Source organism: Epinephelus moara, chromosome 10, assembly GCF_006386435.1.
Source record: "Epinephelus moara isolate mb chromosome 10, YSFRI_EMoa_1.0, whole genome shotgun sequence".
Classification (NCBI taxonomy): domain Eukaryota; kingdom Metazoa; phylum Chordata; class Actinopteri; order Perciformes; family Serranidae; genus Epinephelus; species Epinephelus moara.
This window is the reverse complement of record NC_065515.1, coordinates 1300008-1316836: the sequence shown is the minus strand read 5'-3', so window position 1 is coordinate 1316836 and position 16829 is coordinate 1300008. Positions and strand designations below refer to the sequence as shown.

At 43.0% G+C, this 16829-nt stretch overlaps 1 protein-coding gene across 2 annotated transcripts in view; it reads left to right on the top strand.

The window, feature by feature from the left end:
* Nucleotides 1-16829, top strand: part of si:ch211-129c21.1 (uncharacterized protein LOC563087 homolog) — a 32357-nt gene that overhangs the window by 1043 nt on the left and 14485 nt on the right. Inside the window, exons 2-5 of one of the 2 annotated variants that reach the window (XM_050054073.1) lie at nucleotides 11631-12139; nucleotides 12404-12546; nucleotides 15280-15342; nucleotides 15728-15826. In XM_050054073.1, coding sequence (XP_049910030.1) covers nucleotides 12031-12139; nucleotides 12404-12546; nucleotides 15280-15342; nucleotides 15728-15826 — 414 coding nt within the window. In that variant the 5' untranslated portion in view covers nucleotides 11631-12030. Of the gene's footprint in view, nucleotides 1-11609; nucleotides 12140-12403; nucleotides 12547-15279; nucleotides 15343-15727; nucleotides 15827-16829 lie in introns of both variants that reach the window. The other variant, XM_050054074.1, reaches the window with a different exon arrangement.

The following is a 16829-nucleotide window of genomic DNA, read 5'->3' as shown; positions in this document are numbered from 1 at the left end:
AATTAAAGCACATGATGCATGTGTGTGACAGGCGAAGGGAGCAGAGGATATACTAAGTGCTGTCAGTGCACTTGCTCATGGGATTGCCCAATTCTAGCTGTCATAGCGCAGCTCAGTGGGGTCACAGGGTGTCAGTGAGAGGGCTGCACACTGCTCAACCTCATAGAGACGTAACTCACTGGAACTCTGTGGTCTGAGCTGAAGAGGATGCATGTTGCCTTTGTGTTTCACCGTGTGTGCACGCCAATATTTGTAATGACTAGTCACCTGATGCCCCCACAACAAAGATCATTTTCTCCCCTCAGTATTTGCTGTTAATCAGACTCCAGAACTCACCAGATGGTCACTGAACTCCTGCTTCATGTCGGTTTACGTGTCCACAGCTGTACGTGCACAAGGTGACCACACAGGTCGGTTTGAAACGCAGCATCACTGACGCACTTGTTTCAGAGGTGGGACCAAGTCACAAGTAATGCTCAAGTCTTTATTGGGGCTGCAGGTTGAGCCCACGGCCACTGTGGCAAGGACATTGCTTTGGTTCACCGCCAGCTCACCAGACGCTCACTCTACCCACTAAGTCAGGTCTGACAAGTCCCAAGTCAAGTCCCAAATCCTGAAATTAGGCTTCCGAGTCCCAAACAAGTCATAATGCGCTCTTCACCAAATGTAATGCCATTTTAATAACACAGTAATTACATTAGCTTAGCATCAGCTCGCTAACTATGCTAATATCAGTCTCGACTTGCCGTTCTTTGTACAACTTCAAATATCGAACAAAGCTGGAAGTTGTTGCGTCTCTGTAATGTTCGACCTGCTCATTTTGCTTACTCCTGTTTTTGTTTTGTGCGTGAACAAGCTCGTTTTGGTCGCATTATTTTCCAGCTGGCGCTCAGTAGCATGACATCACACCTTCACAGTTCTTTCTGGCAGCCTGATTGGACGCTGTTGGATCAGTTCAAAGAAAGTGGATCTGGGGAATTAAGAGTCGACTTGCTGGGAATAGTGTTAGTTAGGTGATTCAGGAAGTTATTAGGGATGCACAATATTGGATAGTGGATTTTTTGCTGATATCCGATATGCCGATATATATCAACTTATTTGGCTGATAACTGATACCAATATATCCTCTTCTTTCCCCACCTAATTTTAGTGATCATCAAGTCTCCTCTGTAGTGGAATTAACATGTTATGCATGTTTAAGTCGTGACAGCAATAAATGAAATGAAATAAAATACTTTTCAATTCATGAAATATTCCTTCATTGTGCAAAATAAGAAAAACCATGTTGGACGATTCCAATAGTTCGTTTTACCGATGACGTGCCGATATTATTGTGCATCCCTAGAAATGATTTGATTCGTTGCACACTTTTTAAAATAACATACTCTCTAGTCTTTGACCTTGGGGGGGACGCATCAAGTATCTTCAAGTCAAAACGCAAAAGTCTAAGTGAACCTCCGAGTCATTGGTGTTAAAGTTCAAGTCGAGTTGCATGTCTTTTTCAGTTTTGTCGAGTTGAGGCTAAAATTATCAAATGAGGACTCAAGTCTGACTCAAAGTCATGTGACTCGAGTCCTCCCTTCTGTTCACTATAAACCAGCGTGTTACTGCTGCTCATAATGAACTCACATATAAAGGTTTAGGATTGGAGGAGGAGGGTTACAGCAGGAAAGAGCTGTTCATGGTTGTGTGTTTGAAAGCTGCGTATCTGCTGCTTCCATCATTATCTCGCCATTCTTCTGCCAGTACACCCAAACACAGTTCGTTGTACTGACTGGAGCTGAATTGGTTGGCCAATAGTCAATTAACAGCAAACATTCTTTTATTCCAGCTTCTCCAGTGTGAAGATTTGCTGATTTTCTCTGTTTTATATCATATTGAAATGACTATCTTTGGGTTTTGGAGTGTTGCTCAGACAAAACGAGACATCTGAAGGGTCAACCGGGGCTGGAGGAAGTTATGGTGGTTACTTTTTATAAGGGTTGGGGATAAATTCAGGATAGTATTGTGATATTTTGCCTGGCAATACATGGGCGCCAAGTACAGATTTTTTAATTGCAAATACAAATTAAACTTTTGGTAGCCTCAAATAATAAAATCAGTTGCTTTTTGAGTTCACTTGATGCATTTTGCTGCAATAAAAATGGTTAAATGGACACGAAGAGACTGAAAACTTTATATAACTAGAAAAAACACATGTTGATTAAGCTTTTCCTCAAGTAATTGATTTGCAGTTTAATGAAGCAAGATAATAAAAGGTAATATGTGTTATTGCAGTACTAATATTGAGTTGTGACTTAAGTATTGGATCATATTTTATCGTGGGGCCTGTGCTGATTCCCACCTCTACTTTCTCTACTTTCTGATAATTTGCCAAACAATTCATCAACTGGCCAAAATAAATATTGACATGATTGTTGGCTGCAGCTCTGGCATTGACTCGATTAAGTTGAATAAATCCACAGATAGTGTCAGAGTCATTAAATCAGTTCTCGGTGTTGATTTAAAATCCGAACTGAAGTGCTCACCACATTTTGTTTTCATGGGTGTTCCCGTCTGTCAGTAAACTTGTCACACAACACAGGTCGAGCAAGCAGAGATGTTCGGGTGTTCACATTTTCCTTTTGTGCCCGTCTCCTGCTGAGACTTGCCTGGGTGTGTGTGTGTGTGTGTGTGTGTGTGTGTGTGTGTACCTCCGTGTGTATGTGTGCGTTTAGGCGTGCATTTACACTCAACCAGACTTGTCTCATCGATGACAAGTAATTTGTCAGAGCGGACAGGCAGCTATCTTATTGAACAGGTTTTTGCATTTTCATGGTGCTGTTTGCTTTGGTTATCCATTAGCTTAATGATGCGTGTGGTGACATGCTTGAGGACTGTGCACACAGCATGTTTCTGAAGTATTGTTTTCAGCTAATTACAAGTCTCCTGCACATCAAAACAAAAGGTGGCGCGTCACTGTCATTATGATAAAGGAATGGTTTGTTTTAGCCATCTGAGCTCGCAAAAATATCACCCGCTGCTGAACTGGGGTGTGTTTTCCAGCAAGTGTTTCACAACAGAGTCTGTGACACAAGGAGTGTCAAAGGTGAGCAGCCTCCCACAACCGGTTTCCTGTTTAGGCCCCTGTGATGGAATACTGTATCACAGCCAGCTCACCAGCCGGCCTGCCAGTGGGCCGCTCAGATTACGTCTGACTGGCAGGAAAAAAGCTACCAACCCAGTCAACCATTGGCTCAACCAGCACCAAACCTGTAGACCAGTTAGTCAGCCGCTCAGGTAAATCAGTTACAGCCGGAGGAGGCCTCGCCCATACAGCACGGCGACGTGCAGTCACACAAATGAAGACGTACACCAGAGCGCGGGCCCACACAGTCACGTCTCACTCCAGCTGTTTGACTGTTCACACGGCTTTATGGATTTGTTATGACTCATGGCGATGACAACAGTGCGCCTGTCTGTGCACGTTTCAGTCGCTGCTGTTTGGAGGTTTTACTTTGAAGGCAGCACGTAGTGAGAATCCGTCGTAGAGTATTGTAGATACGGTGGAGGCTCCTGAACAGGCTATAAATACCCTCATGCTTTAAGTGGTTGGAGTGTCTGGAGATACTGCTGGAGGGCTTCTTCAACGTATTGTACTAGTTCATCTGCAGCCTTTTGAACCCACAGCTGTTGATGAGTAAAAAAACCCACCAGCAGTCACAGTGATAACCTTTTAAGGATTTATGCTCGGCGTAAAGGTGTGTGTGTGTGTGTGTGTGTGTGTGTGGGAGATACATTTTCACATCTGCAGATGTAAAACAAACTGTTTCAGTCACTCTTACTGTTTGCTCAGGTTTTGTTAAAGCTCATCGTCCATGACGCTGTCTTTGTGCTTCAAATGTCAGACTGACAGTTTCACATTATTTTTTCTATTTATTGTAATAGGTACTGTACATATTTTAATTATAATAATAAACTTTACATAGAGCACTTCTCACACGAGAGATGTAGCTCATTGTGTTTCACAATGAAAATGCAATACATGAAAACAATATCAAAAAGGAAACAAAATTAGACAATGCAGAGTCAGTAGGTGTCGACCAGGAGGCAACCTGCGGCCAGGGGCATGAAATTATCTGGAAATTAATAATGGTTATTTTTAAACATTCACATTTTCATTTGTCATCGTCGTAGGCCTGACGTGATTATTGCATTCTACAGTTGTAAAAATGTGCAGACTGCACATCAGTTTAAAAAAGTTATAACATTTCATCAACTAAAGTGTGCGTCACACGTCTACAGTCTGGAACTATAGCAGCAGTGGTTAGCCTGGAGTCTCTGTAGCAAGGCTAGCTATGGTTTCTAAATCCAAATAGGAAAAGTCGTGGAGGGAAATAAAGGATTTAATAGTGTGTGGACAGATTCATTTGTGTTCACGACCAATGCTTCATGTACAAGGCTGTTGCCACAGCGGCCCGGGTTCAACTCCAGCATGTGGCCCTTTGCTGCATGTCATTACCCCTCTCTCTCTCTCTCTCTCTCTCTCCCCTTCACGCTTAACTGTCATATCTATCAAGGCAAAAATGCCCCAAAAAATATCTTTAAAAAAAATAAATAAATAAATAACAGTTACAAATAGCCCACTGCAGTCGCCACCATGTAGTGAATCATATTTATGAATGCTCATTTAGACCTGTTCATAATGTCAGTGAGCTAATTTAGACTCAATAGGCTGTTACCTTTATTTAAATTTGTTTTGTGTGTCCAGACAGATTTAAAAAAAAAAAATGTATATTTTTTGGCCAATAATGGCTCTTTCAATAGTAAAGGTTGCCAATTGCTGGCCTCGATGATAAAAGATGTTTCATTGAAGGTAACAGAGACCAAAAATGAGAGACTTATTAAAAATAATAATGAGAAAACTGACATTAAAGTCCAGGTAAAGAAAAATCAGTCATTTCTTTCTTAACACATTATAACAGTACATGTTGAAAACTGAAAAGATTGTGAGCTGCATGGTACTAAACTGTGGAGTCAGACAGTTAAACTGTTTTTCACCATTTCTGTGTCCAGGATTTTTTGGGCGGGCCTAAGATTATGACTCGATGACGCACTGGAGCGTCATTAACACAACCCCTCCCCCACTATATAGAAACTAGCATTATGTCAGAGCACATGTACTGTTTTGTTCACTCCCTGGCAAGTTTACTACGTCGGCTCTCTGAGTTTGTTCAGTCTAATAAATACACGAGCAAACATCTCTCTTAAATGCCACAGTTATAAAACAAAAGCTAAACAGCTGTCGGTGACATACCTCTTGGTCTTTCAGCCTGAATCGACAACCGGCCCGTTTACAGTTACTACTGCTGTGGGTGTGTCTCTGTGCCAACGTTAGCTGCTGTTAGCTGCTAAACAAGAGGCTATCGTCACGCAGCGGCTCTCTCGTTCTTCGGTTCGAAGAGTGTGTGTTGTGCTACCATAGACTGTGTGTGCTGCTGAGTTAGCTGCTAACAAGAGTCTGTCACTTGGCTGCCCCCTCAGCGTCTCAGAGCAAAGAATACCTGTGTTGTGTTTTCATGAACAGTACCTATATTGAAACCTAATTGTGATTTCTTTAATCATTTAAATTTGGCTAGGTGCTTTATAACACACTTTTTTTATCAGGTATTCCATAATTTGGAGAACAGTTGACAAAAACAGTGCTGCCTATTTTCTTGTGTGTATAATTGTGTGCATTGAAAAGAAACAGCAGTAGAAGATCTGAAAGCTGGTGAAGCACTATAGAGCGACAGAGAGTCTTCAAGGCCGGTTTAAAAACAAGTAAAAGAACCTTAAAATCTATTCCAAAACACACAATGAGCAGGTGGAGTGTAGCTAAAACCGGGATAATATGCTCTCTCTTCCTTGTTTTAAGTAAGCGCCGAGCAGCATGATTCTGGATAAGCCGAAATATTTCAATTGACAGTTTCAGAGGGTGAGTACAAAGAGCACTGCAATAATCCAGTCTATTTGAAATAAAGCATGAGGAATGGCTGTACTTAGGTAAATACCTCAACCTTTAATATAATATGTACGTGAGAGAGTAACATATACACTACAGGTTTTGTTGGCTGCACAGGAATCAACATCGATCCCCCATCAACAAAAGACATGACTTGATTTCACAACACACTCTTTGCGTCAGTTCACCTAATGTGATGGTGGCTTATTATTATTTTGAGAGGTTACATAAACTTCAGTGGTTAATAAATCATTCATGTGTAAAATATAATGTCAGAAGCTGTTGTACACAACCTGACAAATTCCACAGGCCTCTGTTAATGACTTACTGGTATTAATAAATATGCCATCAAGTCTGCAGCTATTAAGTGTGTCAGTAACAAATGGTTTGGGCAATAATGTTGTGAAGCCCTGCAGGTAGAGGGGGTCAAACAGTCCGAGGGAGGGTCCTTCCTCGTTAATTAAAAAGAACAAAGAGGCAGCAGAGGTGGAGCACGTAGACACATGAATCTGGAATCATGAACTTACCATCCAGACATTACTTTTATCCAGCCCTTTATTTATTATTGCTTCTGTGGAAACTTTAAACTTTACTAATCTTTGTAATAATCCGCAACAGATCAAATGACTGTGAGTAATGTGAAACGTGTTGCTCATGTGACCAACTCACAGAAAATTATAACAGAACTGTAGAGAGCTCTACACAAAGGTTTAGCTTCTTTTAGCGAGCTGTTTTGGTTTTCCAGCCCGCAGACTCTCACTTGAGGGAGCAGTGTGTAGTTTAGTGCCAGATTGCAACCGACTGAATCCCCCTCCCCTCACCCATTCATCTCCAAAGCCCCTTTTTACACAGAGACCGGCTGCTACAAAGTCCCTTCTCTACACCTCCTTTGCATTTTTACACAGAAACAAACAATGATAACATCAGGCCCTGAAGGCAAAAGAGGCATGACAGGCATGATATGTAACACGCCACGGTTGGCCTCTAGTGACATGTAACATACGCATCAGCATCATTTTCTAAACAATAACAATAGCCCCTTTTCCACCAGGAGCTTTTATTACCAGGAATTTATTTACCTGGGTAAAAGAATTCCTGGTAATCTGTGTGGTTTGCATTTCCACCGCACCTCAATGTTCCGGAAAATTCATTTAAATCAGGCCAGTGACGTAGATGATTCGCCGTGTGTCCTGTATTTGGCTGGTTACATGCTGATAGAGAGTTGGGTCTGTTTGTCTCAGCCAGCAGCTCAGTTTAAAGTATCTGCCCAATTTTAAGATAAGTGTCAAACTAAAGTACTGGCTTCTTACTCGCTAAGGTTTAATGTCACTTACAGTTACGAGTGTAGCTGCTGCAACTCGAGTCATTTTCAAGTTATCTTCACTTTGTTTCCACCGTGGCCGCTTGGCTGTTCACCAGTTACGTTTGACGCGTAGAGGTGTTTATGTGTGGATGTGTGTGTATGTGGAGGACCGAAAGGAACTGATACCGTTAGCGTTTATCAATACTATGGTCTCTGATAATTTAGCCCCGGGGCTAATTTAGTACCAGGTTTTGGTACCCATCCTTAATCAAAACACAAACGAAGTGAAGCTTTTGTAAATGAAATAAAGTTTGCAGCGGCTGCCCATGCCAGGAAGTGTGGAACACTGCAAGTGTGTTTTCCACCAATCAGTGTTCTTCAGCACACAGCCCCGCCCAGTCCTACCCCCCTACTAGGTACTACGAAGTTTGGGGTTGAGGGAAGGTTTTTTACCCGGGTAATTTCGGTGGAACGCGCCAAGGTTTTTCAAAAACCCGGGTAAATGATAAAAGTTCCTGCGGTGGAAAAGGGGCTATTGGTATAACATGACAATAATCATTTACCATGCCTGTAATATGGCGACAGATCTTGTCCTTTGCACAGAGGGTAAGTCACTGTTTTCCCAGTTTGCGTACATTTATAGCTTCTTCTTTGAGCCGCTAACTGCTAGCAGCTACTTTTTAAGTCTCCAACATGATACGTAATGAAAACATTACACCCATTCCATCCAGGGTCACATCTGCCATACGTGTGCGTTTCACACAGACCTTGTTTTGTTGCTGTTACTTCCTCCATTCCTGGATTAGAGGCGAGACAACTCTGCCCCGCCTTTCCACAATCGTACACAGCGAGGGGGCATGAGCTCCAGTTTCCCAATTTGCAGACATTTTCGGCTGCTGTTCCTCTCCTTTGAGTTAGCTGCTAACTGCTGCCAGCTGCTTTTTAAATCTCAAAATGTGACACCTGTTTTGCTCATGGTCCCGTCCTGCTGGCTGTCCCTTTTACACATACATTGATTCAGCACCGTTACTAGCTCCGCTGTCCCCTGTTCTCTTATTCATACCTTTTTTTACAGTATGGCGAGGCAACACAACAGCGAGATATTTCCCGCCTTGAACAGGCAGTGTAGAAGGGGCCCTAGCATGTCAGAGAACCTACTGTCTTCAACATAAAAACATGAAACACCCTCTCTAGAGCCAGTGTTTGGTTTCTCCACTCTGGGCTACTGAATACACATGGTGGACTCTGTGGAAGAGGACCCACTCCATCAGGGCTTATTCCAAGGTAACGAAAATACACGTCTCTTAGTTTCAAGTGATTACACACACAAATGAAAGCCTACTCATTATATAATATCCAACTTCTGCCAACATATCCCCTAAAGCCTACACACTGGACCTTTAACATAGCTGTTTTCAGCTAGCACAGCTCTGATAGACCTGCTGTGAGCTTCCTGTTCACCTCCAACTGACAAACAGACAAAGTTAGCAACCAGCTGGTGAAGAACGTGGAGCACGTAGCAGATAAAGAGCCACATATTTTCCCTGTGGAGTTGACCTGAACGGACCTAAAGTAGAGTAAATGTTGGACTTATTTTTTTGTCAGGTTGCCAGACGCAGACTTCAAATGAATGTTAATGCTGCTGAGCGTCTGCTGAACATGTGAACAGGTTGTTCACTGCGATACATTTACAGTGTAAGGTGACGATATGTCAGAGTTGAGTTTTTAACGTGAGAAATCTTACACCATGAAAAGATTGAAACCTCATTTATATTTAGATACTTGACAGATTAAATTAAAGGCTCCTGTTTTATACGAAAAGCAGCTCTGAGCAACTGGTGACTGGTAGTAATGTGTGTAAAGCCTCAGCTGTTCGTCGCCTCCACCCCCTAAACACACACACACACTCCAGCCACACGTGCACATGTCAGTGTGTGAGTGTGACCCTGGATAAACAGGGGAAGAGAAGAGAGGGACAACTGCTGCGTGCTCTTCTATTGTTATAGCCATACCTGCCTGTCTGCACTGTTTGGAAGTATCTGTCAGACTGCTGTGAAAAACAACCTGCAGTCATTTCATTCAGCTGAAGCGCTCAACCTGCAGCCCCCTGCCCCTCACAGCCTGAGGGGGAAAGTATGCAAGACATCGGCGCTCTGACAACAGACGAGCAGTCCTATACATGCAGCGGCTCGTCCCGCTGTGTCAAGTAACAACAAGGTGGGAGCATGGCAGTTTGTTGCAAAAACGCACATTCAAAACCGAGGTTGTTCAGAGGCACAAGGGAGCGAGCGCCTGGCTGTCTCTCGAGGAAATTTCGATGCTGTCATTTTCTGTCAACAGGCGAGGGCTCTGTGTTGTGCGTCTCAAAGGATGCATCTCTGTGAAATCTGCTGTATTTTTTTTTCTCTGCGAGCCGAAAATCTAAACAACACTTGCAAAGCAGACGTGCAACGCGGCTGCTTTCGGAGCAGTGTGTGCACCAAAAAGATAAGAGTGTAGTTTTTACCTTGCGAGTCTGCTCTTAAGTATGCTTTGTGTGTCATTCTGAGAAAAAGTGCCTTGATGAATTTTGGATGAGGCCTGCGCTGCTCAGTTAGTCGAAACAGAAAGAAACTCGCCCAAAGAAGTGGTAGGTCTCAATTCAGCATGAATCCCAGGGTAGGGATGGAGCGCTAAAGCTGTGAATTATTGTCATCTGCATGCATGCCCAAACCTGAACTGATCCCCTCTGCTGCGTGAACCCCGCTGAGCCCAGAGGAAGCAGGTTCTTATCGGGGAGGAGGACAGGAAGAGACAGAGTGGAGGAGGAAGAGAGAGTGGGGGTTGGGGGCAGCATGGCAGCATTTCACTTGACACCGGTTTCCTCTGAGAAGTTTACACAGATATGAACTTCTCATTGTTGTGACTGTAAGTGGTGCTCGACTTCTCTGATGTAACAACAGGTTATATTTGTCCCTGTTCTGCAAACCACATGTGTCTTTGACAAATATACCTAATCCTCTGATACAGAAGTGAGTGAACTTGAAAGGCATTTACCAGGCAAGAAGTGTGATGAAACATGCTTTTAAGTTGCATTATGGGAATTGTAGGATGCAGTGTTTTTGCACTGAAAGCCAGGATGTCTTGGTTGATTTGGACCGTTCTGATTTTAATCTGTTTCTTGTGATATGAAAAGATGCTAAGAGTGGAAATAACTTCAGCCTTATGAGTCTAAATAAATCCTTTTTTTTCTGTTGCATATTTGATCATTCACGGATGACGAGTACGTTGAGCCACATCAAGATTTGATGTTCCATCCTTTCAATATTAGATGGTGTCTGGAAATAGCTATTTAGCTTATATAATTATAAAGAAATGTATGAAGTTAGTTGATGGTAAGTGAGAAGGAGAGAGAGATAGACATGATTATTCAGATCTTTTACCAGAAAACTGTGACCATAAAATCCTGCCTCTTAAAGGGGCAATCCCTCCAGTGTGTTCTGGGTCTGCCCTGGGGCCTCCTACCAGTGGCACGTGCCCGAAACACCTCTAACGGGAGGATCCTGATCAGATGTTGAACCACCTCAACTGACCCCTCTGAACGCGAGGGAGCAGCGGCTCTACTCCGAGCTCCCTCCAGATGTCTGTGTTTTGAGTCTCTCTGTAGTTGCTTTGCATCTCTTTGTGGTCATTTTGAGTCTATTTTGTAGAGGATGGGGGGGCCCTGACACTTAAGGCCCCTGGGCCTGTGCCCTGTAGGCCCGTTCAGTAATCTACCCCTGGACTGGATTGTATTGCACAAGTTGTGTTAGAATTTGTAAACAGATGTTTACTCAAATTCAGCAAGAATTTTCTCAATTTTTTGGATTCTTCGTTCACCCTTGAGGCATGCAAGACAAACAAAAGTCTCTTCATTAATTCAGTGTAACACAGAGGGTGTCATTGATATACAGATTATCATTTTGTGGGTGAGGTGTTCCTTTCATGAAAGTATGATGCTGAATTGCAGGAGTGCTCCTTTAAGAGGCAGGATTTTCTTACGGTCACAGTTGAGGTTAAAGATCTGAATGATCATCTGATGTCTGTCTTTCTTTCATTCTCGCTCACTTTCATCTTATGATATAAGGTAAATAACTGTTGGCAGACACCATCACAGTCACTTTGCAATTATGGAAAAGAGATGATAAGAAATCTTGATGTAGCTCTTAATAATAATCACTCATGAATGATAAAGTATGCAACAGAAAATGAGGATTTATTAAGATGAAAAGCCTAAAATTATTTCCAGTTTTAGCATTAAGTCTTTTCATGTGATGGATCTTTCGTTAATAATTTAATGCATAGATGTTTTTATGTCTCTCTTAGAGGTGGGCACTGTTAAGATGATCGCCTCCAGCATCCCTCACCAGTAGCTGGGCAGCATGGCTTCTGCTCCTCCTTCCAGAGAAGACACCAGTCGCTCATTAGCACTGCACTGGAGGCTAACACCGACATAGATACTCACCACGCTGGACGCCGACTTCAAACTGAACCGAAGCAGGCTGAGCTGCACCCCACAGGCCTGGTTAAACATACTTATGAACTGCCTTCAGAGGATGACTTGTGCCAGGGCGGCACATGTCCAGGACAGTGACGTCACCACAGTGTAACAACAGCGACATCTGGACTGAGACCGTGGACCATGCTCTGTCTCTGATCGGGTGCTTTGGTGGCAGAGCTGGACTGTGCAGCTCTTCCACACTAAGACAAACCTGGACTCTGAGCCATGTCTCTTCTCTCAGCCCTGAGCATCGTCTGTGGATTGATGCTCCATGTTTCATTTAGTGCGCTCAGCAATCACTACTGTGTTCCCCGAATGACCGTCCCCTACCAGAGTGAGTCAAATTCTCAGTGTCATCAAGGCATAATCTGTGTTTCTGGGAGTCACTGTATCAGCTCAAGGATGCATTTGAATAGTTTCACTATGATATGTGAACAAGCAGTGCAACTTCAACTTCTTAGTTTTTGTGCTGGCTGGGACAGGCTTATTGAATTTCAATGAATTTGCATTTTGTTTTTGCTGTGGGAGCATTTTCCCAACTGCACCGAGTCACAGCAGCTGAAATGTAGAAAGTAATGCAGATTCTCTCCTTTTTTAGACGAGCTGAAGTTGTTCAGAGAAGAGGGGATCTTCAACTACTCCACTATGCTAATGAGAGATGACCTGGGCGTGCTGCTGCTGGGAGCCAGAGAGGCCATTTACGCTCTGGACATCAACAACGTCTCTGTCAGGAAGGATGTGGTAAGAACATGTGAAGAGATTCATGAAAAAAAAAGATCTGTTTACGGAGTCAGCAGGTCTGGCACTTTGTCCTGATCAGCTGTAAAACAACTGATAAACACACACGTGCCTGCAGATCAGCTACAGATCAACATGCAAACTGTCTTTGCCTTGATAATATAGTTATTAATTAACTTTTAATTATTGCAGATTAAAAATAAAAAAGATTTATTGAAGATTTATGATATTTCATCAAAGTGGCTGAAGGCATTTCATCAAATAATCAGGAAGAGACTCAAGGCCGGACTTGTCTTTCTTTATCATGGATTAAAACTTTATAGTTTACAACCACATAAAAGGAACTCATGTCTGTTGCTGGCCACGCATCACAGGTGGTGTTGGTGTGGCTGTACGTTATGAGCGGTTCAGCTTAAAGACATACTTCACCCCCCAAATGACCACTGCTGCAGCAGTTACTCGCCCCATGCTACGCTGAATTTGTGAAGAAAACTGCTGTTTGCATGCCAATCCAAAAACTGGGAAAAGTCTTGATGAATTAAAGTCACAGTCATCTGCCTTTCCACAACAGCAAAACTGTCACACAACTTGTGCAGTAAAATCCAAGTCTCATTTATCCAGTTATATGCTTAGTACTTCCCAAACAGGCAACCCTAAAAGTGAAACTTATCTTTGCTCTCCTCAAAGTAAATCAGTATTTCAGAGGTCAGGGGGGAGTGAATTCCAGAGTTGGGGAGCAGAGTGGCTGAATGCTCTGCTCCCCATGGTAGTGAGGCGAACGGAGGGGACAGTGAGGTGAATAGAAGAGGAGGATCTGAGGGTGCGAGCAGGTTTGGTGATAGGAAGGAGGTCAGTGAGGTGTGAGGGAGGGGCGGAGGCGGTTATTGTTGCGGAGATGAAAGTAGGCTGACCGGGTTATGTTGTTAATGTGGGATGAGAAGGAAAGCGTGCTGTCGTTGATGACACCCAGACTCTTTACCTGAGGGGAGGGGAGGATGGAAGAATTGTCAATCGATATGGTGAAACTGTGGGCTTTGGCTGGAGTGGATTTAGTGCCGATTACTAACATTTTTGTTTTATCACTGTTTAATTTGAGAAAATTGCATGTGAACCAGGACTTTATTTCATGAAGGGAGTCAGTAAGGAATGAGGGAGGGAGGGTGGAATCAGGTTTGGGAGATGTAGAGCTGGGTGTCATCCGCGTAGCAATGGAAATTAATGTGGTTTTTACGGAAAATGTGACCAAGGGGGAGTAAGTAGATGATGAATAACATGGGCCTCAGGACAGAGCCCTGGGGCACACCTGTGGAGACTGGGAGGGGGGCGCGAGGTAAATGATTTCCGCTGAATGAACTACTGAACTAACAAAGTCACAAAATAACACTAACAAACTAAATGATCAAGGCAGTGGTAGATCAACAGCTCCTGTGATCAGCGAGGTAAAATTACTGTTTTTCGCAATGGAGTCTGGCAGTGAAGAGAGCATTGATATGTTCCACATTTAGTCCCGTTCCCTGTCAGAGAGGGCTGTCTTCATGGGAAGTTCTGCGCATTTGACTGCATAAATGATTACACTGCACGTTTTGATATAGTTTTGCAGTTGTTAAATGCGGTCGCCGTTTTCGTCAGTGTATCAAGAATTTTCTTTGTTTTTGGAATCTTCGTTCACGGCAGAGGCATGTGAGAAAAACAAAGGTTTTGTCATGAATTCAAGGTGAGTAATTGATATACAAATGGTCATTTGGGGAGTGAAGTATTCCTTTTAAAGGTATGCTCTGCAGGATTTCCCTAAAAAACAAACGTATAGACCCGTACAATCATCCCTTACAACCCTCTAGAAGTGTGTGGCGGTGTATTTATCTGCAGAGGCTCCGCCTTCTGCCTGTATTATTTTTTTTTTCTCTTTTTCTGTGCTCGGGACATTTTTGGGTGCTTACACCCACAGCGCTCAGGTGAGGTCCAGGCTTTATAAAAAGGTGCCAGGCATCCAAGAGACACAGCGCCAAAAACAAAACGCATAGGGAGGCGAAATGCCAAACGAGAGTGAATTTGGATTTGGGTTTTACTTTCACTTTGAGCATGTTTACGAACACTTCACGACAATCCTGCACAGTATACCTGTAACATTTTCCCTCAGAGTGTCTGATATGAAGGATTTTTGGAGACTGACAAAGTGAGCGTACCCAGTACACAAGAAAAAAAAAGCAAACTGGAATAAAGTTAGAAAATAAATTGTGCAACACTGACATCTCAGACACATCTTGGCTGCAAGAGCATTTCAGTAACATTTCATAATCACTTCATTCCTCCAGTAAGTGTACTCTTTGTACATCTGTCTGCTCTCTCTCACTATTTTGAGGCTGAGAACATGCTCACAGATTCACATCAGATTGTGTAATGACCTGTTCTCACACCAGCAGCCAGGTCAACACTGTTGTCTGTTTGTCTTGTGCAAATTTGCATAAGGAACTTGAATGAATAATGGCCTTGTTGAACTCTACAGACAGTAGCCTGTTGATTCTTAGTTGCAGTTACAGCTAACAGTCACAACTGAAGAGGGACTGGTGTCCCAGCCAGCAGGTAGCTACACCCTTCTAGAGTGACCTGACTGGTCTTGACGTTAGATAAACAATGATGCATGTGTAGGGTAAACGGGCTGCGGCTCCACTGTCGTGCTGCGGGTTGCGACACTGTTCCTGCATGCTTTGACAAGACACTTTCCCTCTGTTGATGCAGGTGTATTGGCGAGTTACCGAGGAGAAGCAGAGGGAGTGCAAGTACAAAGGAAAACATGCCGAGGTTTGTGTAATGTATTTCAAAACAGAGCTTGCATACGCTAAGTTTTACTTCTAGGCTAAGAATACAGCCTGAAAGGATGACTGTTGATGATTGAAAGCAGTTTACTCCCCAGTGCAGTTTATCTCTGTGCATTTGTAAATCATTTATGTGGGAGTCTTTTTCCTTTTTAGAATTCTCTTTGAAGTGCTTTGCTTACAGCTTTGTACTGAGTGTCCAAATAAAGGAAGGAGTGGAAAATGCACGTACACAGCCTTGACCTTTTTGGTCACCAGCTCAACCTCAGGCAGCCAGTGCTGTCAGTATATGTATGTGGCATGTTTGTGTTTTTGCGGCTGAACTAACAAAGCTCTGACCTTGGCATTCTCTCTGCTGGATCTTGTTGCAGGTGGAATGCCGTAACTACATTCGGACCCTGCACAAAATGAACGAGACTACAATGTATGTCTGTGGCACCAATGCCTTTAGCCCCGCCTGTGATTACATGGTGAGTAAACTGAAGACTATGGAGTCAGGTTGGAGGATTTTGTAAGTTGTTTTTGTAGGTAGGACCTCTGTTTATCAGCTGAGGTGGTGGTTTCAAAGGGACGGACTGATGGACCAACAATTTCTGAAATTGGTCCAGTATTCAGCACAGAGGCCTGCTGCTGTGAAACCACTCGGCACATGTTCACACCGTCAATTTACATCCACTAAAAGTGCTCGTTATTGTCACTGGCAGCCTCAGTTTGTTGTTACAAGTGTCTGACAGCATCTATCTACAGAGATAGACCTTTATGTTGAAGAGTATGATCCTTTTTGATTCACCAGAAACAGCCACAAAATCACCACAGCCAAACCCACCTGACTCCATTTAAATTAACAGTGATTTAAGCATGTATAGAGGCATCATATTTCACATCTAACTGGGTGAATTAAGAGTTAATTTCAACCAATCTAGAAATGGTGATTGCTGGAGCAGTGGAAAGATGAACCAAGGCGGGTTTTGTAAGTTTTATAATGCTTCTGTTGACTTTAAATGAAGTGTCTTTCAGCGGTAAGAACCAGAGTGTAAGTGACATTTGACCGACAGGACAGGCCAAAACAAAAAATCACCACACTCTTTAATATTAAAACATCATAAACGTATGCAGGACAACATACTTAATGACCAATATTTTAACATTTATTGAAAATAAACTAAGTGCAATCACACACTTTTTGGCTCTAAATAGCTCAGTGTGCTCAGTGTTTAGCCTTTAGTTTTTGATTAATAATTCTGGGTTTGGATAAGACTTCACAACCTCTTAGCAGCAGAAAGAGCTCAGCGATAGCTTTCATCTTACTATATAATGACGAAAACTCTGTGTGTGTGTGTGTGTGTGTGTGTGTGTGTGTGTGTGTGTGTCTGTCTGTTCCACGTTTTTTTTTCTCCTCACTGACTTGGTCAATCCATGTGAAATTTGGCACAGTGGTAGAGGGTCATGGGAGGATGCCAATGAAGCAATATT